General features: G+C 54.0%; 8 protein-coding genes across 8 annotated transcripts; 3 read left to right on the top strand and 5 right to left on the bottom strand.

Moving 5' to 3' along the window:
* Positions 1-203: 203 nt before the first annotated feature.
* Positions 204-1,517, top strand: HMPREF1541_05915 (uncharacterized protein; the record flags this gene model as incomplete). The annotated part of the gene is made up of 3 exons (XM_008720252.1): positions 204-639; positions 689-1,045; positions 1,117-1,517. The coding sequence occupies 3 exons, from the start codon at positions 204-206 to the stop codon at positions 1,515-1,517; spliced, it is 1,194 nt and encodes a 397-aa protein (XP_008718474.1).
* Positions 1,518-1,844: 327 nt separating this feature from the next.
* HMPREF1541_05916 (uncharacterized protein) lies at positions 1,845-2,895 on the bottom strand (the record flags this gene model as incomplete). The annotated part of the gene is made up of 2 exons (XM_008720253.1): positions 1,845-2,211; positions 2,246-2,895. 2 exons carry the CDS (start codon positions 2,893-2,895, stop codon positions 1,845-1,847), a joined length of 1,017 nt encoding a protein of 338 aa, XP_008718475.1.
* Positions 2,896-3,672: 777 nt separating this feature from the next.
* Positions 3,673-6,621, bottom strand: HMPREF1541_05917 (uncharacterized protein; the record flags this gene model as incomplete). The annotated part of the gene is made up of 1 exon (XM_008720254.1): positions 3,673-6,621. One exon carries the CDS (start codon positions 6,619-6,621, stop codon positions 3,673-3,675), a length of 2,949 nt encoding a protein of 982 aa, XP_008718476.1.
* A 2,816-nt stretch (positions 6,622-9,437) lies between these two features.
* Positions 9,438-11,007, top strand: HMPREF1541_05918 (uncharacterized protein; the record flags this gene model as incomplete). Its single annotated transcript, XM_008720255.1, has 2 exons — positions 9,438-10,085; positions 10,135-11,007. 2 exons carry the CDS (start codon positions 9,438-9,440, stop codon positions 11,005-11,007), a joined length of 1,521 nt encoding a protein of 506 aa, XP_008718477.1.
* A 1,732-nt stretch (positions 11,008-12,739) lies between these two features.
* Positions 12,740-13,156, bottom strand: HMPREF1541_05919 (uncharacterized protein; the record flags this gene model as incomplete). Its single annotated transcript, XM_008720256.1, has 1 exon — positions 12,740-13,156. The coding sequence occupies one exon, from the start codon at positions 13,154-13,156 to the stop codon at positions 12,740-12,742; it is 417 nt and encodes a 138-aa protein (XP_008718478.1).
* A 554-nt stretch (positions 13,157-13,710) lies between these two features.
* Positions 13,711-15,496, top strand: HMPREF1541_05920 (T-complex protein 1, theta subunit; the record flags this gene model as incomplete). Its single annotated transcript, XM_008720257.1, has 2 exons — positions 13,711-13,803; positions 13,856-15,496. 2 exons carry the CDS (start codon positions 13,711-13,713, stop codon positions 15,494-15,496), a joined length of 1,734 nt encoding a protein of 577 aa, XP_008718479.1.
* Positions 15,497-17,207: 1,711 nt separating this feature from the next.
* On the bottom strand, positions 17,208-18,319 carry HMPREF1541_05921 (uncharacterized protein; the record flags this gene model as incomplete). The annotated part of the gene is made up of 2 exons (XM_008720258.1): positions 17,208-17,855; positions 17,912-18,319. The coding sequence occupies 2 exons, from the start codon at positions 18,317-18,319 to the stop codon at positions 17,208-17,210; spliced, it is 1,056 nt and encodes a 351-aa protein (XP_008718480.1).
* A 363-nt stretch (positions 18,320-18,682) lies between these two features.
* On the bottom strand, positions 18,683-21,904 carry HMPREF1541_05922 (uncharacterized protein; the record flags this gene model as incomplete). Its single annotated transcript, XM_008720259.1, has 1 exon — positions 18,683-21,904. One exon carries the CDS (start codon positions 21,902-21,904, stop codon positions 18,683-18,685), a length of 3,222 nt encoding a protein of 1,073 aa, XP_008718481.1.
* Positions 21,905-22,808: the final 904 nt, after the last annotated feature.

The raw sequence follows: 22,808 nt of genomic DNA on the forward strand, positions 1-22,808 counted from the left end.
GAATTGGCTTCAATTCGCTGTTCATCTTAAAAGGTGACGCGCGCGCTGATGCTACGCAAAGAATGCCCCACGTCTTATCATCCATGCAACGGGATTCCTGAACGGTATAGTCGTGCTCAGGTACCCAACGGCCGCCTGATCCATTGCAACGGATTTTCAACTTGCCATCGCACCCAGCTGAGCAGTCTTCTCAAGAAGCCGACATGGAGTCTGTGTCACCGGATGCCATTGTGGCCTGCTCGTGGGCGCTGGCACCACCGGCGCTACTACTGGCCGCGCTCAACTTCCCCTCGTTGTTCTACAGGAACCAACTGAGCCGAGGTTCGACCCTTGTCGCCATCGCGGCCAGCTCTGCGAGCGTTATCACGGGGCTTAAGATCGAGAACCCGTCAGTTGCTTTTATGACTGGCCTCCTTGAATGCTGGATCGTCATATGGGCGTCAGTCTTGCTGCTCCGCTTCAACCCACCGGCCGACTTTGCCCGCCTTCGCTATACCAAAGCACCACGAAATCTCTCGGAATTCGAACAAGACGGTAAAGTCTGGCAGCGATTTCCAGAGACCATCTCTCTGGCGAGACTGTCTTGGACAGCAGACTTGCTCATCAGCTTCCGTCGCGCGGGCTGGTCGTTCGAGCACGGTTAGTGGAGCCATTCTCTCCGGAGGTGGCCTGATGCTGATGGAGATAGGTCCAAGCGGAGCGGAGAAGAAACCAGAGAAAAGCCCAAAGGCACGCAAGGAGTGGCCACCGGTCGGCGTACTGCCCGCCGTTGTCAAGGTTCTGCTCGATTATCTCACAATCCAGGGCGTCAACTGGACTTCACCGCGTCTCGAGCACAAGATCGATTCGCCCCAGCTGCTGCAAGCTTTGCACGTCGGCACTTGGATTCTGGCGAGCATTCCATTCATTAACTTCTGTCATTCCTGCTGGATGGTTCTTGGCGAGCTTGGCCAATGGCTGTCTCCATCGGACATATACGTAAGTCTGGACTACAATCCCAGTCCTTGGGGTCCAGTGGGAGCTGTCATCGAATATGGTCTTGCCGGTGAGTGTTTCAGAAAAGGCCCCATTCTCGGGGCGGGCGGGCGGGCGGCACATACTGACGCTGTCTCGCAGGTCTGTGGGGAGTGACATGGCACAACTACTTCAAGTTTGGATTCCAGTCTGCCTCAGATCTGGTGTTTCCGCGCTCAACAAACCCGAAGACCAAAGCCATTCTTCGCCTGGCCAGGGTGTTCTGGAGCTTCTTCCTCTCGGGCGTGATCCATTTCTGCGGGTCGTACATGCTGCCGGGCCCAACTCAGCCGCTGAAGGAACTGGCTTTTTTCCTGCTGCAAGGAGTTGCCGTCGCGCTGCAGGTCTCGTTCTTTGATCGAATGGTTAATCAGCAATGGCGGCGGGTCTTGAACCCTATCCTGGTCTGCGCGTGGTTGTACTTCACGGGCCCGTTAATCAGCGAAGACCAAAGGGCCGGTGGAATGTGGAGTAGTACCGAGACGGTGGATGCGGTGCAATGAGGCGGCCGCGTGCTTGACAACTTTGATGGAGTCGATCCATAAGTACGTCAACTGGAATGTGGTGCAAAGTGTCGTTGGAACGAAGTTTACTGCAAAAAAGGCGTGAGAGTTTTCGACCTCGTTCCTGATGCACGCTAGGCGGTGAGGTGAGGAGTTCGGTAAAAGGAACACAACTGCAAGATACTGTAGATAAGCCAGTCAGGAGGGTACCGGCACATGAAGCTTAGGGTAAAGTTCTCTTTACTGGCTGATGGGCATGATTGGTATCTGGCAACAGGTGGAGGCTGGCGCCCTCCCTAGTGCCTCAAAGCCAAGCTGTTTCTCGGATCAGAGTTCCCCACCGCCAAACTGGAATGGGCTGTTCTCATCGGCTTCATAGATGTATACCGTGGAGTTGTGCTGGTCAGGCATGAAATAGAGGCGCATCTTGCCATTGACGATGTCGACGTCGAATGGATTTTGAGCAATGTACGCGCCCAGCTCGGTCTCCATCGTCAGCGGCACTTCCGATAGAGGCACCATAGTCTCGATATCAACGATCGCCAATCCGCCAATGGTGCAGTTGTTTGCGAGCGTCGTCGTGCCAGAGCACATCATAACGGACCGAAAGTCGTAGACCTCGGAGTCGCCGAGAAACTTGCAGTCTTGATAGTCCGTATACAAGGATGGGTTCCGAACGACAGAGATAGGCTGGCTGAAGTCGTCAGTCGCTGGTTCCGTGGGCAGACTGGTCAGATCCCATAAGAGACGCGTTGCGAGCTCCCCAATTCAGGGTCGCAATTTGTTTCTTTGCTTGGTCGTGTACGATTCCGCCCAGATGATCTCTGTACCGAGCGACGACGGTCATGTTGAGGGTCTTCGGGTCAATCGTGACTACAGTGGCGGTAGTGTTAGGACGATACTGTGATAACGTCGCCCAGACGACTTCGCCGTCCCAGTCAATCCCACCAAGATGATACTCGATATCTCCAGGCTCCGTCAAGCGAGCATCTGCAACAAGCTGACCCTCTCCATCGTAGATGTTCAGATGAGCATAGCCGGCACCTGGTGAGCGGTTGGTACCGTTGATGATGACGCCCGACCCGTAAGATTTCGTGGCCTCGGTCCAGTTCCCTCGAGATACCAGATATCTCTCCTCGCCCAGGTTGACCATACCCTCAGGCTCGCCCGTATCGCCCTCGATCTTGACCTTCTTGACCAGATTCCAAACCGTGGTACGTCCCAGCCGGTTGAACTGGGTGATGATCTCCTCAAAGTGCGATGCTGGGCCCGGTGCCGGCAGCTTCTCTGGCAAGTATGAGACACCGGGCTGATAGATTGTAACATCGCTTGCAATAGCCAGCGGCACGAAAGCCGCCCAGAGCAAGGGTCTCAGCATTTTTGCTTGAGATGATGATTCGTAGGTTGACGGTGTCGACGCATAGGAAGGCTTCCTGCTACCTTTTCAAGACGGGCAGTCATCGTGAAAATCTAGAGCTCAACACAACCTCGGGATAGCGGCCATGGGCAGCTGGGAATAGTGCTGAAGCTAGAGCATAGCTTGCGGTACCCAGAGGGTGCGTGTATCGAAGCTCTTCCAGTATTGGATGCGGTGGGACCAACTCCGATCCCACGTGCGCTCATGGTGACGAGATGCCGACCAGCATGTCCAGCTAAGATCTCGAGAGCTCCGATGATGAACCAGGAAAAGTTAGCGTGGCGCAAACGTGCCCTGGAAGTTGACGTCGCTGTTCCCCCGCGCCGAGACTTTCGACGGTGACACCCCCGAGACAGAGTGCCTGGCCGTCAAGGCCACCAATCCTTTGGCAATCTAGGCATAATTGATAGAATATGGAGAGGCAGACGAGTCGGATGGAGGTGAGTGAGTGAGTGAAGTCCAGGACGGAGAGTGGCGACGCCCATCCGACTTCAATGTTAACGAGTGCAGAAGGCTACATGTACTATCTACAGCAGGTGGTATCAATCTATCTCCATCATGGTCGTATGCGTGTCGTTGCGCGTGGCAGGCATCAAACTCAATTCAGCGCTCGCTCGCTCGCCCAGTAACAAAATGCACCTCTTATGTCCAAGCAATTACTTCCACATCTTCACAGCCTTTGCTCGCAACTCATGTCCGTTAATCAAACACACGGCTTTCGACCTACGCCGCAGCTGTCTATTCGGGCGCGGCAGAAACGCTTTTGTTGCGGTTCTTCTTCCCCTTCTTGCCCTTCTTAGGTGCATTATCCCAGATGTCATCCGGGTCGGCCTCGGCCGCGGGAGTGACAGGTGGCGTGTCGTCGGCTTTGCTTTGGGATACAAAGGTCTTCTCTGAGGCGGGTGACTTCATGAGATTTTCTAGCTCGACTTCCATCTTGATCTTCCAGGCCTTGAGCTCCTCAATCTCGGAGTCCTTGGCTGTCATTTGCGCTTGCAAAGCCTTGAGCTCTTCGGTGTTGGCAGCGGCCGTGTCGTCGGCTTCCACGTTAGAAGGGACTATTTCAGAGTCGGCTTTGGCCTTTGCCTTCACAGCCTCGAGTTCAGCAAGGGTCTGCTGAAGCTTCTCATCGGCCTCTCCGGTTCGGGCCACAGCGGCTTCGCATTCGGCGGTGGCCTTGTCCTTCGCGGCCTCGATCTCGGCGAGCTTCTCCTGAAGTTTCGTCTCGTTCTCGGTGAATTTGGCCGCGGCGGCTTCGCCATTGGCTTGCTCCTTTTCCTTTAATGACTGGATCTCAGCAAGAGCCTCCTGCAACTTCATATCAGTCTGTTCAGCCTTAGTTTCGGCTGCTTCTTTCACAGCCGCCAACTCAGCGAGCGTCTCCTGGAGCTTCACTTCGGTATTTTCAGCTTTGTCAGCCATAGCTTGAGAATTGGCTGCATCCTTGACCTTCAATTCCTCGAGCTCAACTAGAGCCTCCTGCAGCTTCCCCTCGGTCTGCTCAGCCTTGAGCAACGCACCGTCGGAGTTAGTTTGGGCCTGTTCCTTGACGACGGCCAGCTCCGCGAGTGTCTCTTGGAGCTTCGCTTCGGTCTCTGCAGCCTTGTCATCCGTGGCTTGAGAACTGGCGGCAGCCTTGGATTTTACCGATTCGAGCTCAGCTAGAGCCTCCTGGAGCTGAGCTTCGGTCTCATCAGCGGTGGCCACGGCGACCTTGATGTCACTTTCTTTGGCCTTGAGCTGCTCAGCGGCCGCGGAACCGGAGCTCTTCGTCGTCTCCAGCTCCTCCTCCAAAGCTTTGAAACGGGCAGCTGCCTCAGTGGCGGCCGCGTCGGCCGTAGCCTGGGACTTAGTCAACGCTGTCTCGGCGCTTCGCTGAGCCTCGCCTGCCAATCTAAGTTTCTCCTCGAGCTCAGCCGTCAGATCACTGTTTGAGACAGCCGCGATCTCCGCTTTGGCTTGGAGAAGAGCTTCATCAGACGCGGCCTGTGCTGATCTCGCATCGGCGACTTGCTTTTCCAGCTCGGCCCTCAATGACTCATGCTCGCCTTTGGCCAATGAGGCCTGCGCCTCGGCGGCAGCTTGAGCTTGGTTAGCAGCGGCAGTCTGCGATTCAGCAGCATTTTGGGCTTCGGTTGCGGCATTAAGCGATTCCTCGGCTGTCTTCAACTTTTGCTGGAGAGCTTCAAGTTCGGCCGATAGACTCACATGGCCTGCTTTCATGGTCTCCAGCTCCGTATTTCCAGACTGGGCGGTTTCAAGCTCAGTCTTCAGGTCGCCAATTTGGGCGTCCGCTTTCTGCAACTGCTCCTCAACAGCCTTTAGACCCTGGACTTGGACTGTGAGTTCTGCAATCTTGGACTCGGACGATTGAGACTTGTCCTGTAATGCAGCCAGTTCTTGGGCATCTTTGGCATGCTGTGCCTCTCCCGCTTCGAGGGCAGTCTTTGCAACGGACAATTCCTCGATGTCCGTCTCTAATTGAGCAATTCTGGCTTTGGATTCTTCTAGTGAAGCTCGGGTGGCTTCCAAGTCTTCAAGCCGCCCAGTAAGCTCCAGGATTTGAGCTTTAGCTTCAGCCAACTCTGTGTCGACGACAGCCCTAGCTGAGTCGAGCTCTCCTTTACTGGCGACTGCTGCCTCGAGATCGCTCTTGAGCTTCGCCAGATCATTGGTGTGGGAAACGGCTTGAGTGTCAAGCTGCTCCCTAAGCTCGGCTAGCGATTTACTAGCGGTTTCGGTGGACGCAGCAGAGCTTCGTTGAAGGTCTTCATACAGCTGGGTGTGTTCCTGGACGGATGACTCCGCGGTTGAGAGGTTCTCCGTCAGGGTTTGAATCTGAGTCATATGATCAGCCTTCAGGGCTTCAGTCGTCTTCTGTGCCTCCTCCAGCGCCGACGAGGAAGCTTGCTGGAGATTTTGTAAGGTCTGGGTGCTCTCAGCGACTGCCGCCTTAGCGGCCTCCAGATCTGTTTTCAGTGAGGCGATCTCAGCACGTAACGACGTCACTTCGTTTTCGGTGTCCGACTTTGCAGCTCTGGCGTTGTCGATCTCTTGCTGCATTATAGCGACTCTCGACTTGTGCTTGTCCACCTGGGCTTTGTACTTCTCCTCGAAGGCCTTGTTCGCAGTCCTGTTCTCTGCTTCAATGGCAGCACGCTCCTCGTTACGGGCATCGTTGTACTTTTGCTCGAGGGCATCTCTTGAAGCCTTGTTCTCAGCTTCGACTCTGGCACGCTCATCGCTCCGTGCTGTCTTAATTTGTTCCATCACAACCGAAACCATATTTTCCTCGATCCTGGCTTTTTCTTGATGAAGAGCCTCCTGCTTCAGCTGATATTCTTCATCTAGGTCGTGCATCTTCTGCTGAAGGTCGGCGATGTCGCTGTCTTGGGTTGCGGCCAGGTCGCGGGCCTCGACCAGGTCTGCACGACATTGTTGGAGTTGTCTTTCGAGATACTCGATCCGGGTCTGTGGCGGATTCTGTGAGGTGGACTTCCTTGATTCTGCTGGCTCCTTCGATACGGCGGAATCCTTTTCGGAGGCAGGATTTGGGTCTCCAGGCGAGCGTTCTCGCCGGAAGACGTAGTTGTAAGCTCTGCGTATACTGACTGATCGCTTTGGCGCCATGTTGGTCCCTGGTTGCTGGGCTTGAGAGAGTCGACGGAGTCTGCGTTCGGAAGCCATGCTGGGATCTAGCGGATTAGAAATACCTCAAAACGTTTTGCTTAGGTAGGCGAGGCGGTGACACAGCGCCTGTTTCAAGTGGAGCAGTGCAGATCAACTTTTGAAATTAGACGGGGCCAAGTCAGTCTTCTTCATTGAGCTATAAGTCAACAACGGCGGATCTCGTGACCAACAGACCTTGAGAGAAATGAGGCTAGCTGTGCCTAACAAGAGTCCAAGCATCTTGGGCATCAATAGAAGCGGTGAATTCAGAGTGGATGTGTAGTGAAGAACCAAGAGCCACTCACCAACCCGACCACGTCGCAAGGCTCCAGAGGTCGAGCTGTTAGGCTGCCGGCATGCGATTCGACGCAATCAGCGCCTCACTCTGCAAGGTGCCGCAATGATTGACGGCCCAAAGTCTGTCCCTGCATTGAGCTTGATGAGACAGCGTCGATGTCGACATCGGATGAAAGGTGAAAGCTGCGGTGAAGGCCTGTCAAACGGCGCGGGCCGCTGCAATCCCCCACAAGGGTCTGAATGTCACGTGACCGCAACACGGCGGATCTGCTTCCAAGGATGCGGCTTTCCTCCTTCACCGATTGTCATGGTAATCCAAACGAATGATCTCGTGGATCACAGCAACTTGCAGCAAGCGGAATCGGCAGCATTGATATTTCGGTACCATCAAGTCGGACTTAATGTATCTCGGGCTATGAGACGACCAGCGCTTCCCCACCCTGCACGAAGCGTCTGGAAGATTCAAGCAGCTCGCGCTTCATCACGGACGCTAGCCTTGCTCTGATCTGGTGCTTCTCCTCTAGCAGCGGCTCTCCATACGAAGTTGTGCCGTACGATTACCCCAGAGATCATTGTACCTCCGGGAATGAGCACGCGGCAAGGGCTGTGCGCTCCTGCGCCGCTCTCGCTGACCTGAAGTGTGGAAAATCTGTCTTATGCTCACCATGCCACCGCATCACGACGTGTCCGCGCACCGATCGAGCTATGACAAAGTGGAGAAGGTAAGTTTCCCGAGTCCGAAGTCGGCCTACCAAGAGGCTGAAGAGCGTAGCTTGAGAGGCTCTTCGATCATGCAGAGCCCTTTGACCACAACGAGCACTTTCACCCCAGTCGAGCATATGGGACTGATCGGGACACTGACTTCAATTTCCGGACCCAGGCCATGCCACGGATGTTACGGTGTACGTCAGCAAGGTACATACATGTACTCTGGCACCAACCTGCCTTCTTGTGAGTACAATCATCAATCCACGAAGACAAGCACACGGTAAGGCATTGCCTCTTCGACAATCAGATCGATGATCACAGTCCTTAGCCTCCGGTTGTAATACACAGAGTCACTGCATTCAGATGCTAGAACACCTTCGAGGTCGCGATTACCAAGGGGTCGAGTACTTGAAGCCAATGCCACTATCCATCGCGCCTTCCTACGTCTGCCTTGACCGTCACTACCGAGCCTGCGATTCCAATGGGAGCAACCCACCGACGAACACCAGCGAAGTGCTCCGAAACCGTCACCAACTTCGCTTGCAAGAATTGGAAACAAGATGTGCCTTGGCATCGTGGCAGAGCTGCCTCGATACGCTCTGCACAACTAGTGGCCTAGATTCCCGAACACCCATATACTTGATTGCAGACTTCGGGAGACCCCTAAGGCATCGTTTGAACTAATCGAGTGTCTTGTATGACAGAATGAGGTCGCCAACACCAATACGTTGCCAAATGAGGATGTGCTGTGGTGCCACTGAGGGCGCAGCCAGCACTCGTCCCGTCGCTGCCAGAGGGATGACAGTTCCGCGCTAGTGTCGTATACAGGCTAGGTATCTCTCCTAAAGCAATGCAGTCTACCTTGCGCAAAGAAGTCCCTTCATAATTAACTTCCAGTATGGCTCCGAGGTAGGCCTTCACCAGTGCTGGACGAAAATGATGGGCGTGATCCTTGGGCTCATACCGATTCATCAACCGCATGCCTCTACTATGAGTCTGAGGACCCCGCCAGTCAATTTTGTTGACCACTAGTACTCCCTGCTCAGCCTCTACACCGTGGCATATGCGATCCTGCCGGGCCTTCGCCTAACCAGCCCTACGAAATCGAGTGGTTGTGCCTGTGGATGCGCATCGTCGCCGCTGCGGATAGCCTGTATTGGAAGGTAAGATGAATAGGATCTACCGCCGACAAAGTTGCCTTGAGTTGAACGACACAGTGACTACAATAGAAGAACGCTCGACGACTATGCACGTGATCTGTTGTGAACCTGGGCGAGCTGGGGGTGTGGGGTTATGGGCTGCTAAGCATTACCAAGCTCGCCTAAGACGCCCAAGACGCCCAAGACGCGGGGAGACTCGCCAGCCCTCAGGGGATAACACAACCCCAATTCTATCTCGGAACTTTCGGTGAGTTTCAAAAGCGCGTGGTATCCTATGGATCTGGGGTAGACTTCAATCATTTTGATCTGCAGCCTTCTTATTGACTCTACATGTTTGCACTAATGCAGGCTGACAGTCTGTCGTCAAGTTCTTTGTTGCAGGCCGGCCCTGGCTGGCCCTATGTTCCTGTACCGTTGCGCAGCAGATTGGAGAGTCGAGCACCCCAGTGGACCCTTGCGATTAATCCCGGACTTCAACGCTCGTGGTAACCAAACCTTTCTCGTTGCGGAAGGACGATGCGACGTTTCAGGAGCCGGAGTTCGTGGCTTTACGCCTCTTGACAAGGGCTGGCCTGCCTTCAAAAGTAAGCCATTGTGTTTGGTCTTAATGCTGTTGACCAGCTCTTTTCCCTCGCTATCTCTGAACTTCGTCTGCTCTCAGTCGCCAACATGAAGGAAGGCCTCACCGATGATCTCCAGCTGGCCCAGCTCGGCCATGCTCAGTCCTTCGAACGACAATTCTCCCGATGGACTATGCTGGGTCTTGCCTTTGCCATTCTCAACAGTTGGACCGCACTAGCAGCTTCTTTATCTCTCGCATTACCCTCTGGAGGGCCAATTGCTGTGGTATGGGGCCTTGTTACCGCTGGTATCTGCAATCTCTCGCTGGCGGCAAGTCTGGCGGAATTTCTGTCGGCCTATCCCACTGCTGGTGGCCAGTATCATTGGGTTGCGATGATCAGTCCTCCTCAACTCAAGCGGGGTCTATCATGGGTCACTGGCTGGATCAACCTCACCGGATGGGTGGCACTCGTTGCCACAAACAGCTCTCTGGCGAGTACCTTGATCATCAACATGATCTCGCTTTACGATGACAGCTACAATTTCAAGCGATGGCATCAGTTCCTGATCTATCTCGGCATGACAGCTATTAGCTTCTTCGTCAATGCGTTTATGCAGCGTTTGCTGCCCCACGTCAATGGAGTTGCACTCACGTGGAGTATCGGAGGGTTCCTGATTGTTTCCATTACCCTCCTGGCATGTGCAGCACCAGATTATGCGACTGGCAGATATGTTTTCGCCACGTGGATCAACGAGGTATGTACTAGCCAGCTACTTGCATTGCCGTTACTAACTCGAATTGCAGACAGGCTGGCCTGACGGCATTGCGTGGCTTCTCGGCCTTCTGCAGGGCGGGCTTGGCCTCACAGGATTCGATGCTGTCGCCCACATGATTGAAGAGATCCCAAATGCGGCCATTGAAGGGCCAAAGATCATGATCTATTGCCAATTCATCGGTATTTCCACGGGATTCATCTTTCTGATAGTCGTTCTATTCGCCTCGGGTGGGCTCCAGAATGCCCCAACTATTATTGAATCCTCCGCTGGACCTCTCCTGGAAACGTTCTACCTTGCCACCGACAGCAAAGTTGGGGCGGTGTGCCTTTTGGTGTTCCCACTAGTCTGCTTCGTCTTCGCTGGCATTGCTGTCATGACCACGTCCTCTCGCATGACATTCGCTTTTGCTCGAGATGGCGGTCTGCCAGCCTCGGCCATCTGGTGGAAGGTTCATGCTGGCCTCGGCGTTCCCATGAATGCACTCCTCCTCAACGTCCTGGTCGTGGTTGTCTTCGGATGTATCTATCTCGGCTCGACCGTCGCGTTCAACGCCATCATTGCGGCCTCGGTCGTAGCTCTGGGTGTGAGCTACGGCATCCCTGTGGCTCTGAATCTGATCTCTTTCAGACGCAAGCTACCGGAGAGAAGCTTCAGCTTACCGCCATGGCTTGGATGGACTGCCAACATCATCGGCCTGGTCTACACAATTGTCACCACCGTTTTGTTTCTGTTTCCACCAGCCTTGCCGGTGAGTGGCTCGACGATGAACTACTGTGTGGTTGCATTCGCTATCATCCTGGTCATCTCGACCATTCAGTGGATCGTTGACGGTCGAAAGAACTTCGAGGGCCCGCGTATTACTATAGATGCTGGCGTCCATCGAGAATCATTGTCGCAATAGAACGTCAGTGAAGTGGACTTATTGGCGGAGTATATCGAAATAGGCCATCGCTGTGGTGCTGCTGGATTATACACTTGATGCATAGAACCCCAACCAGGTATCTTTACAAAAGTACTCAACATGCTGTACACCAGGGGTCTTTCTATCTCTGGGAGACCTCCCCGGGTCTCGGGTGCTTTGTTTTCACGACGGAGGTCGCCGATAAAATTTGAAAAGGCCAGATGAATTTCTGCTGTTATGAGATAGAAGAGGCCTGTGAGAATCCATTCTGATTGCGGAACTATCCAAGCCAGACTCCCACCCACCCTTATGACACTATTGAGGTGTCAGACTATTCTGTGTATAGACGATGGGAACATGGTACACTCACCAAGTGCAGAGTACCACCCTGAAGGTGCTCGAACCAGCGTCCCCTGGCAGTCGAACCTTCCATGACCATAGGCCTGAGAGGGGGCAAGGCTCGCACGACGTAAAAGCCAGAAGTAAGGTTTGGAAGCACTCCAAAAGTGAGCTACAGGGCTCTAAACCTGCGAAGCCGCGAAGCCGAGGACGCATCCCAGCCTCAGATTTGGAAAGGGTTGTAGAGGAGAGTCAGCGGCCAGCACAGTGACTCAAGGGGAAAGGCGGGGATGAGAAGGGGGGAGGGGGCCGGAGAGGGGCACCAGGCCCAGGGGAAGTCAGAGGTGTGGGGGAAGGAGAGTTGTGAAAGGCAGGTTGAGGTTTTATTTCCGGTGAAGTAGAAGCTATGGGCGGGAGTTGATTCGAGAGACGCAGGTTGATCTCAAGGGATGTGTCCAGTTGATCGCGTGGCTGCCTTTCTGATTGTGGTTTGATCCCGGACCGTGTTGCCTGATTCACGGGGTTTCGTCGACCAATCAAGTGATAGGTCAGTGACAACGTATGCTACACTCCCGATCAACTTCTCAGCCTGGGCAGCTACAGATATACTGATGCATCATGGCTTTCTGTGTCCTTTTCCTGCCCACGCCTCCGAAGTCCTTTGCCTTCGCGCCACTCTCTTCCCATACCCTTTTTTGATAGGTTATGAGCCTGCCCCGGGTCGGGTCCTCGTCTTCGAGACTTGTTCGCGAGCTTGTGGTGCGCCCACGAGCTTGCACTTGCGGCCATCCCTTTTTGAGGGCTTGCAATTCTCCTTGCCTTATGATCAGTGGTGTAGACCAGATCATACGTCCTTTGTCTGACTTCTGCAGTCATCCCCAAATTGCGGTTTCCTCATTCGCCCCGACTTGTGATCATTGGTGTTGACGAGATCATACGCCAGGCAATCATGGGGCCACGGGCATTGGGCTCGTGCTTATCTTCTCTGTCTATGCAGGAAAGCACCGAGGCTCGGGAATGAATGCTCAAGTGCAAAGTCAGATTGCTTGCCTAAGCACGGGACCAGAACAAGCAAATCGTCTGCCTTCTGCAATTCAACTATCTCGTCTTCGCACAGCGACAGACGCTCGAAGTAGCGGCGGTTTTACCAGTCTTCCAGTAAGTTGCCCGATCAGTACAGTTTTATTCACCTTCTCTTTTCCTCATCATCGGCTCATTCATCAGTCTATGGACACGACTATGCTACTAGCGCACCGGCAAGAAACACTGTATTGATGGCAACCATGTGGTCAAGGTCAAATGGGATAGTCTAGTCCGAATAGTTTCACAATGAGGATGAATTTTCCGCAAGTCTTCTTTTTCCCAAACATCATGAGGAGCTACGATAGAAAACTTATTTCTTGCTTCCATCGAATAGGCCTAGAAGCAGTAACCCAACAACAGTCAACATTGGCGCATATCCCCAGTGATTCCATTCTCCTTTGCCGTTTGCGTAACAAACCGCGCCGTCCAAGAAAGCCTCAGCACTGGCAGCAAGCATAATCCATGCTAGTGTGGTGCGATTGCCGAAGTACGCTGTCGCATGTATGGCGAAACCGATAAAGATGTCCCTGATACCAATCACATAGATGAGGCTGTTGACCATAGCTTGCTCTGCAGGAAGCACGGGAGGCTTGAATTCGAAGAATGTGAGCCCCTCGACAGGGTTGATGAGGTCGAAGATGCCGAACCCGATCCAGATCATGCCGACGACATTGGCTGCAACCAGGACCACGGTCGATTGTGACAGAGGTGTCTTGTTTGGTGCCATGTTCTTCCCGCTCGAGTAACGGTACGTGGACGGAAGATTTGAATGTTTTGGAGGAGTGGGATTGAGGTAGACGCCAATGTCACCTGGAGTGCCCTTCAGGAGACAACCAGCGAACTTTATATTGTTCGAGCTGAACTCTTAGGGTCTGGGATGCCCCGATGCCCGGCATGTGAACCATGGCTGCGGGGTGGTCCGAGCCAATGGAAAGGCTCAAATATACTGCCAAGTTATGACTAAGCCCTTCCCAGCTTCGGGGCCTAATTGCAGTCGGAGTCGGCGTGAGATGGTACCGAAGAGCATAGGTGCAGTACTATCGTTGTACGCTCGAAAGCGAACAGTGGTCGCAGACTGTTATGCTAGGCCCCGTAATAATAGCTCCAGGAGTCAGGTACCGACTTACGCAAAGATGCAATAGGAAAGCAGCGAATTTGGTCTAAAGGGGCAGCGAGCCTCGTCAATCTTGGCGTTGAGCCTCGCGAAACTGCGGAACAAAATATTCTGGAAGCCATCGAGGATTGGAAATAGCGACTTCATCAACAAACATACCACCCAACATGTCTCTCACAATCCCACAACCCTCTCAGCAGGGTCTATTCAAGCAAGGGTACAACAGCTATGACGCCGAGGATGGCGCAGTCATCCGCAACGTGAGTCTCAGAATATGCCCCTCCACCAGGCAGCGAAACTGACTACAAGCAGATCGATGCGTGTCGGACAATTGCGCAGACGGTGCAGACCTCGCTAGGACCCTATGGCAGGAACAAGATTGTCATCAACCATCTTCAGAAGATGATCCTCACCTCCGACGCTGCCACCATATTACGAGAATTGGAAGTTGTACACCCCGCCGCAAAACTGCTGGTCATGGCCAGCCAACAGCAAGAGGCGGAAATGGGTGATGCCACCAATATGGTCATTGTACTGGCGGGTGAGCTGTTAAAGAAGGCGGAAGAGCTCATTCGTATGGGCCTGAAGACTAGTGACATTGTTTCGGGTTATGAAAAGGCTCAAAACTATGCCCTCAAATGCCTGGAAGCCCTCGAGGTTGACAGCGTTGCGGACCTTCGATCGCCCAATGAGCTCTCCAAAGCCCTGCGCACTGTGGTCGCCTCCAAGCAGTCCGGCTCCGAAGACGTCTTATCACCTCTCATCGCTGAAGCTGTTCAAGCTGTCCTGCCCAAAGACCCCCGCGCCTTCAACATCGACAATATCCGCGTCGTGAAGATCATGGGTGGCGACTTGACGCAGTCGCGTGTTGTGAAGGGCATGGTGTTCGGTCGCGAGCCGGACGGCGTTGTCAAGAAGGCGAAGAAGGCCAAGGTAGCTGTTTTCTCGTCTCCACTTGACATTTCTCAAACCGAGACCAAGGGCACTGTCCTGCTGAAGAACGCCCAAGAGATGATGGATTTCTCGAAAGGAGAGGAGGAACAGCTCGAGACTGCCATGAAAGAAATCTACGACACGGGCGTCCGTGTGATCATCGCCGGCTCTACGGTCGGTGAGCTGGCATTACACTATTTGAACAAGATGGGCATTCTTGTGATCAAGATCATGTCCAAATTCGAGCTTCGCCGCCTCTGCCGAGTCTGCAACGCCACCCCCCTTGCCCGACTCGGAGCACCTATGCCTGATGAGATGGGCTCTATCGACATTGTTGAAACTATTGAAATTGGGGGCGACCGTGTTACCGTTTTCCGTCAAGAAGCAGATACCTCTCTCACACGAACCGCCACTCTCGTGCTCCGCGGTGCTACGCAAAATCATCTTGATGACGTGGAGAGAGCCATCGACGATGGTGTCAATGTCATAAAGGCCGTAACTAAAGACCCGCGCCTTGTTCCCGGCGCTGGCGCAACAGAAATGCAGCTCGTCGAACGCCTGACGGCCTTTGCCGACAAGACACCCGGCCTGGCACAGTACGCTATCCGAAAGTACGCCGAGGCCTTCGAGGTCATCCCCCGAACTCTTGCCGAGTCTGCTGGTCTCGATGCCACCGAGATCCTAGCACGGTTGTATACCGCCCATCAGCGCAAATCAAAGTCTAACTCAGAGTCTGATGAAGAGGAGGAGGATGACTCAGAAGAGAGCGAGGAACAATCATCAGAGGAGGACTCACCGTACTGGACCACAGGCGTCGATCTCGACGCATCTACAACGGAGAAAGGTGTGTTGGATGCAGTCGAGGCAGAGATTCTTGACTTGATGGTCAGCAAGAGCTGGGCGATCCGGTTGGCAACAGAGAGCGCGCGAACGGTGCTGAGCGTGGATCAGATCATTGTGGCGCGGCAAGCTGGTGGGCCGAAGCCACCGGGTCAGAACCCGAACTGGGACGAGGACTGAGAGCGTTGATGTGCTAGCACAATGTGGATGCGTGGTCACCCGAGTCTACGGGAGGAGAGAGGTCGATGATACCCCCTGGTATGGCTTGTCACGATATAGCACGATGGCCGATCATGCAACGATACCATCACGATAGACAAAATGAAGGTGAAATGTCAAATGCTTCTTGCCCCTAATTCAGCCACTACAGTGCGCGTGTTACCCGAACCACGGTGCAAGGAGCTCCCACAGCAGCAAGCGTGACTCAGGCTATTTTCGCGCAGCAGGCCTTTCAAAGGTAGATGGGAAGGCCTCTTGTCATCCAAACCCGCCTATCTCATATTCAATGCATGCTGCGCTCTGGAATATCGCAAGAGACCTCCCATCTGTCAAGTCCAGTCTTTCCCCCAGCATCGTAAAGTCACCATTCCCCCTGACAACCAGCCTTCTTCGCAAGGCCGGCTTTCAAGCTGATGGAGTGGGCACGAGCTTCGACATCGACGGAGCAGGGCGCTTCGAAAAGATGTGAGACCACAGGCTGCCTAGGTATGCTCCGACCTGCCCTTACTCAGCTCACGCCAGGTCATCATTCTGACTCAGCCCTTGCCGTAGGAGAGAGAGAGAGGAGCACAACGCAGGCACAAGCTCATCCGGGTCGGGCCCGGCAGGAGGCTTTGGCGCATATCCTTCTCTGGCGGTCGTCTCCCCGGCGAGAGAAGGGGTTCGAGATTAACCAAGGTTGGCGCTCTTCTTCCAGACGAGTGTGCTGGAGCCACGAGGCCTCCGGCTCTACCGTAATCAGGACGAGCTGAAGCCGAAGCTGATGCAACATGGTAGCCGATCGCGGGCGTGGGATCTGGCTCAGGATGGGCAGGCGGCCGGTCTTGAGCATTAGGACCAGCGTATCTTCCACACTGCTTCAACTTCCACTCAGCTTCAAATTTTTCTGCAGTGGATCGTAGTATCTCCTCGCAATACTCTTCCCACGTTGGACCATCAGAGCCAGGAGGATGATCAATCTTGAACTGCCGCTTGAAAAGAGCTTTCGACTCATGCTGCCGAAGACCTCCTTGCATTCTCTTGTTACCGCCGGGTGTCCTTCGGCTCATCATAGGGACACCTAGACAAGCAGACCTATCCTTCGAAGGATCCAGTTGATGGGTGTGGGGAGGTGTTCCGGCCCCAAGCGGCGGCCATTCGGCTGGGTTTGCTGCTATGAGAAAGCTAGTCCTGGAGGGCCGCCGCTTCTGGGTCTGCAGGCCAGTTATTATCTCAGAAATGCAATGCGATTGGGGCGTTATCTTACAAAATTGGGGCTCATGGTAGACGACTGCAAGTCAGCGTAGTTGTAATCTGCGCAGTAGCAAAAGTCCTGCGGTTTAGTTGACCAGGACCAAAATACTTCCGCCGTGCCAAGACCTGGGGGGTCGAGCGCGTTAACCAGGTGTCCCCACTTTCCGCCAATGATGGCGGAGATGGTCAGGCTGTCGAAGATGTCTTGGGTATCACTAGCGGTCGACAGAATTGACGGGCGGGATCTCTGGATCCATAGCAGCTGACATCTAATAGACTAAACTGTCAGTCCGCCGGATCCACCCATTAAATTTGCAGACTTCTAGTAATGCATATACAGATAGAACACTTCCAGGGTAAGATGGAGTAAGTGGTACTGAAGGTGCTGAATATTGTCTTGTAAAAGTTCTCATCGCGGCATGAAACGGAACGGTGTTCTCTAAGTCCTGTTCCGGCTTTCAGAAAAGCTCACTCCAGCAACGCTATTGTTGACCTTCTTCTGGTGGCGCTTCCAATCATCCATAGCTGCGGTGTACTCCATCATCTGCTCTGCGTAGCGGTTGTCCCAGAGTTCTCTATTCTCCTTGCTAAGATTGCGCCACTCTTGGTCGATGCGACTATCGATCTGATCTAGAGGGTAGTCATCCGCCTCAAGTTGCGGCCTCATGTGGTCGGTGAACTGCTGGAACGGTGGTGGTGGGCGCTGTGGTTGTGGAGGCAGTGAACGGGGACCGCCTCCGGGCGCAGCGCCCGGAGATCCACCAGGAGCTTCGATGTGAGGCGGTTGAGTGTAAGCCGGATTTTGCGCATGTGCTAGAGGAGAGGACTGCTGATATTCGCTAGGATATTGCTGCTGCGGTGGGTATGCGGGGGCTGCTGCGGCTTGCGATGTGTTGTTGACTCGGAATGATGAAGTCAGAGCCGCGGGATCTCTGGGTGCAGCGGGAGAGAACGAGCTTGCTGGAGCTAGGTTGGGTAGGCCGGGCTGTTGATACATGCTTGGGTTGGGGCCGGGTGTGGTGGTCATGATAGACTCGCGGTAACTGTTGTTTGTCCTGCGTTGTTTTCGTTCGGGCCGTTCTGCTGGCTTGGGCCATTGTAAGCAGATTTTCTATTGTACACCTTTTTGGGAAGTGGTAGTACCTCGGGATCCTCCTCATCATCATCTGAGCTGTCATCGAGCAAGCCTTCACCATCGGGCCTCAGCTCTCCATCGATGCCCACCATTTCAGACACTCGAGCTCTGCCGTCAGCGCGTAGACCTAGCTCCTCGAGTTGCTCCGGAGTCAGTCTCTTGCCGGGAGTCTCTGCGATCTTTTTGAGGTGGTCTAACAGGATGGCGCGAACGAGGCGCATCTTTTTGACATGCTCTTTCTCTTGTTCGATACGTCGGCGAGTAGCATCGTTGTTCGTCTCGATCTCAGTCAGCCTTCGCTTGAGCTGTATGCACTTCTTCCGATACGCGGCTTCTTGTGATGGAGCTAGAGGGGCGCTGCTCTGTTGGGTGCCAGCTGCCGCAGGGGTCAAAGAGTAATCTTTGGGAGCCTCCATTGCTAGGGCGGGGGTCCGATGAAGTTACAGTAGAGTGTTGTGGACGCAGAAGAATATGTTGTATCGCAAAGGGAATAGTGATTAAACTGCATGCGAAGAAGAGAAGATGGCGATATGTATATCGTACCTAGCTGAATGCATCATGTGTGAAGCGTCAAAACGTCGCGCTCGCGACTGCGACTTCTTCCGGAGATACTAAGGAGTTAAGCACGCGTTCTCGAGGCCCCTTGTTCAACCCTGCCTCGCCTGCCCATGAGTTTCGGGGTATTTGGCGAGGGTTCAGGGGGTTTCTAGAAAGACAAGTAGTAAGAATTGATTCTGGATGTAAGAATGGCTGTCTAGGTATCTAATACGCTTGCTCTCCTAGTAAACCTCGAGCACATAGCGGCCTTCCTCCTTGAGCTCCATGATTCTCCTGCTTGCCTCGCCACGCTTGACCTTCTCACCCCGCATCTGCTTCTCCTTGGTGATGGCCTCCTCGAGAACAGCCGTCACATCAGGCACAGGCCAAGTAGGACCACAGAGGTAGAAGGCACCATCCTGCTTGATGTACGCGTCGATGATGTCCGTGACGGTCTGACGCATGCGATCTTGGATGTAGATCTTCTGGGGTTGGTCACGCGAGAAGGCTCGACCTAGTAGCGTGATGACGCCAGCGGCCTGGTAGGCTTCCCACTCTTCACCATAGCAATACTCTTCGCGCTGGTGGCGAGAACCCATGTACAAAAGGACGGCTCCAACCTCCTTGCCCTGGGCTTTCTCCATGGCCCGATGCTGGACGAACGCACGGAAAGGAGCAAGACCAGTGCCCAAGCCGGCCATGATAAGAGGCTGAGTAGACTTGGGCGGAAGCTTCATGACCGAAGGCTTAACGCTAACTGTAACAGGTGCACCAAGCTTCAGATCACGCAGGAATCGAGTGGCTTGCCCAAATCGGTCGCGGCCAGTAGGATCTACCCAGTTGACCACAACAACCATAAGAGCGACAGAAGTAGGTGTGACGGCCTGGCAAGAGGCGATTGAGTATTCTCGGCGCTTCATCGGTGCAACGATTCGAACAATATCGTGGAATGAAGGATGCGCGGACGGGAATTCGAGCAGGATGTCAGCGTATGTAACTGTATCGACTTCGGCACGACGCTGGAACTCTTTGTAGCCCTCGGGGCCAGCAAGGGTAAGCAGGTTCTTCTTCTCTTCCTCGTCGTCGGCAAACTCGGCAAGCGCCTCGTAGAACTTCTTCGGCGGGCGACCGAAGATGTCGACGTTTTGTATGAGCGATTGATACACGGTGCGGTTCTCGAAAGCAGCCGAGTTACTCAAAGCCTGGACCTCAACCACATCTTCAGGATCAAGGCCATACCATTTGATGAACTCCATAACCTGATCATGATCATTCTCGGCGTGAATACCAAGCGCCTCGCCAATGTCGTACTTCAAACCCGACGTGCCCAGATCGAATTCAATATGGAAGATGTTGCGGTCGTAGGTCTTAGGTGTCAGGCGTCTATTCTCCTTCACATGAACGGTAAAGGTCTTAGTAGGCAAATCGGGACGAAGCGCATCGCGTGTACCATAGGCCTCTTTGAAGAGTAGGCCTTTGGCGGCTTTCTGCCAGTTGCGGAGCAGAGAAGGAGATTCTTCTTCAGTCTTGTCGAAGCCGATGAAGCTGTTGCTAGAAACGTGTGCTGGCACGGTGGGCTTCTCAGTCTCAACCTCCAGCTGAGCCCATTCCTCGGGGACTTCGATCTGACGGAGGGTGGTCTCTAGATCAGCAGCAACCTGTTCAAGAGTGTTCTGATCGCCGCTGATCGTTGCGAGCTTCTTCCGGGCGATCTCTTCTGATTCACCAAGAGCGACTCGAAGGAATGCAGCTTGCAGGATGAACGATTCGAGCTGTTCACTCTCCAGTGACAGTCCTGTACGCGTAGAATCGAGCAAATAGAGTTCGATCGCCTGCTTCGCAATGTTCTTGCGGAGAAAAGAAGCAATCTTTTTCTCAACGTCCTCATCCTTGACTCCCGGGAGAGACATAATGAGCTTGCCACCAGTCTTGATAGATTCCAGAATGGAAATATTCTCCAGAAGTTTCACGTCGGTCACAACGGCAGTGTCAGCAGCAGTGATCGAGTAAGGAGCTTCAAGGCTTCTGGGTGACTTGCGAACATCGACACGATGCACACCGCCCTGGATGAGATTATCGTGTGTGGTGTTGACAGTCACGTTCTGAGAAGAGTCCTTAGCTAGGGCTTGGGCGAGTGTGTGGACAGCAGCAGCTGCCGGTGAGTCGTCAGCATTCCAGAAGCTGTACTGCTGAACTTTGCTGTCGAGGAAGGAGGCATTGCTGGTGACTGAGGTTTCCCCGAGTAGGCCGCGCAGCACGGTGACCATGCTAGACGGAGACCATGTCTCGGATCTAGCATATTTGACGTCGCGGATATCGGGGACGCCAGACAGAGAACTGTAAGACAGAGCCGCCAGAACATCATCGTAGAGGCGCGAGTGCACGCCAGATTCCTGCAGAGCCTGCGCGTTGGCGACCTGGCCAAGGACTGCAATGGTACGTGTAGAGCGAGGGATGAGCTTGATGAACTGCTCTTCGGCAAATGGACGGTAGATGCGGACATTGATAACACCCACTCGACGGTCGGAGTTGACGAGGTCGGTAGCAGCCAGCGCAGCGAGAGAAGATTCGACTGAGCCGAAAGTGACAAGGATGGCCTCCGGCGTCTCGTGACCGTGGTACTCAAAAGCCTTGTAGTCGGTTCCGAGCTCCTCGTTCAAAGCTCGAAGAGTACGCAATGCCTTGCCCTCTGCGCTCAAATGCGTTCTCTCCTCGTCTTGGGTGGAGGCGAGCACGGCTTGGTATGCGGCAGCAAGACGGCTCTTGTCAAGAAGGTCAACGACCCTGGTAGTCTCCCGCCCAAGCCTCAAACCGTCATAGGTGTGCAGCATGGGCTGGTCTTGGGCAAGCGCGGTCGCCAACAAAGCCATGTGCTGCGTCTCGTAGGCCGTATGGCTGGCCACAAGACCCAAGCCCAGATCTTCAGCAGTAGTCAAAGCTGACGTATAGTCCACGGCAAGCCCACCATGCTTGCTGCCGTCATAGTCGGCTGCGGATATATGGGCGACAAACGGATTGCTGACGCTGTAGAGGAGTGACAGCTGGTCGAGGACAGGCCGGAGAAACTGCAGGGCAGAGGAGGAAGCAAGGACACCCTGCGGGATATGACGCTTCTTCAGGTCAAAGTCCTTGGAGAACATATAGCCCAAAGCGATAGAACCAGCACCGTTGCGGATCTGCATGGGCTGCAAAGCAGTGGTGTAGCCATTTGCATTGCTCTCTTGCGCCGCCGACCAGGTCTTCGCCGCCACATCGAGGTCGAATGTCTCGGGGGAGTAGGAGAAGAGCTTGTCAGAGAGGACATACGCGACTTGCTGGACAACAGTCTGAGCAGTAACGTAGGTCGGGCCCCCAATGCTCTGGAGGGGAATATTCTTCCCGAACGGGAGGCCGCCGGAGGTAACCTCAGAAGGCTTCTCTAGGCCCATGGCGGGGCCATTGGAAGAAGAGTCGACCAAGCGCATGTTTGCGACGCGTCGAATGCTTGTGAGAGGATGTGAAGGTCGGAGGGAAGTGTGAGGGAGGCGACAGCTGCCCCGGAATAATTGGAAATCATGTCGCGCTTCATTTTGCCGTGCTCGCTCAACGCCATCGGAGCAATTGCCGTCGCCCTGGGAAAAAATGCTGGAGATTCAGAGTCGAGACAATCACGCAATTCACGCTAATTGAAGCCTTACAGCTCGGGAATGGCTAAGATCTCCATCCGACCCACTAGCGAGGCTGCGTCCTGCATGCAAGGATCATCGAAAATATCCCGATCTCGCAATTGTTGTACCTGTAGTCTTGTCCTCAGAGCTTCTGGGGCTTTAGCAGTATGTTGAAAAGCCGAGACTAGCAACCACAGTGTTGAAATTCAAGCTGCCCGATTTATAAAGAAGGAGGCTTCCACTCGCAAGCATGGGCGACACCGCGAAGAAACGTGACCCGTCCGTTTCGAGTTAGTCACCTACTTAGCTGGGTCTTGAGCTTTCATCGTCTCGGGACAAAGGTGTCCAGGCTGATTTGCCTGGAACCTCAAAGCAAGCGCGCCGTGACGTCGCGCTGATATGGACCTGTGGTGCGTTATTTGCACGAACATGCAATATCACCTGACTCGGAAAGTCATTGCTTCCTTAGCAGATCAGCGTTACAGCTAGCATGCCGCAAATGTAGGCCTGCGTAAAAGAGCGCGGATGTGTTCGTCCGATCTGGGGCGGCGGAGTGGGGTCGTCCCGCTTGCTTTCTTATCAAATGATGCAGCATGTGCTCTCTCCATTTGACAACAACCTCCTCATCAGCTACACGTCCAATACAAATTCTTGACCAAAATGGCATCGGTTTTAATCACAGGTGGAACCGGCATGGTGGTACGGTAAATCTTCCTTTCAC

This window comes from Cyphellophora europaea (assembly GCF_000365145.1).
Source record: "Cyphellophora europaea CBS 101466 unplaced genomic scaffold supercont1.5, whole genome shotgun sequence".
Taxonomy (NCBI): Eukaryota; Fungi; Ascomycota; class Eurotiomycetes; order Chaetothyriales; family Cyphellophoraceae; genus Cyphellophora; species Cyphellophora europaea.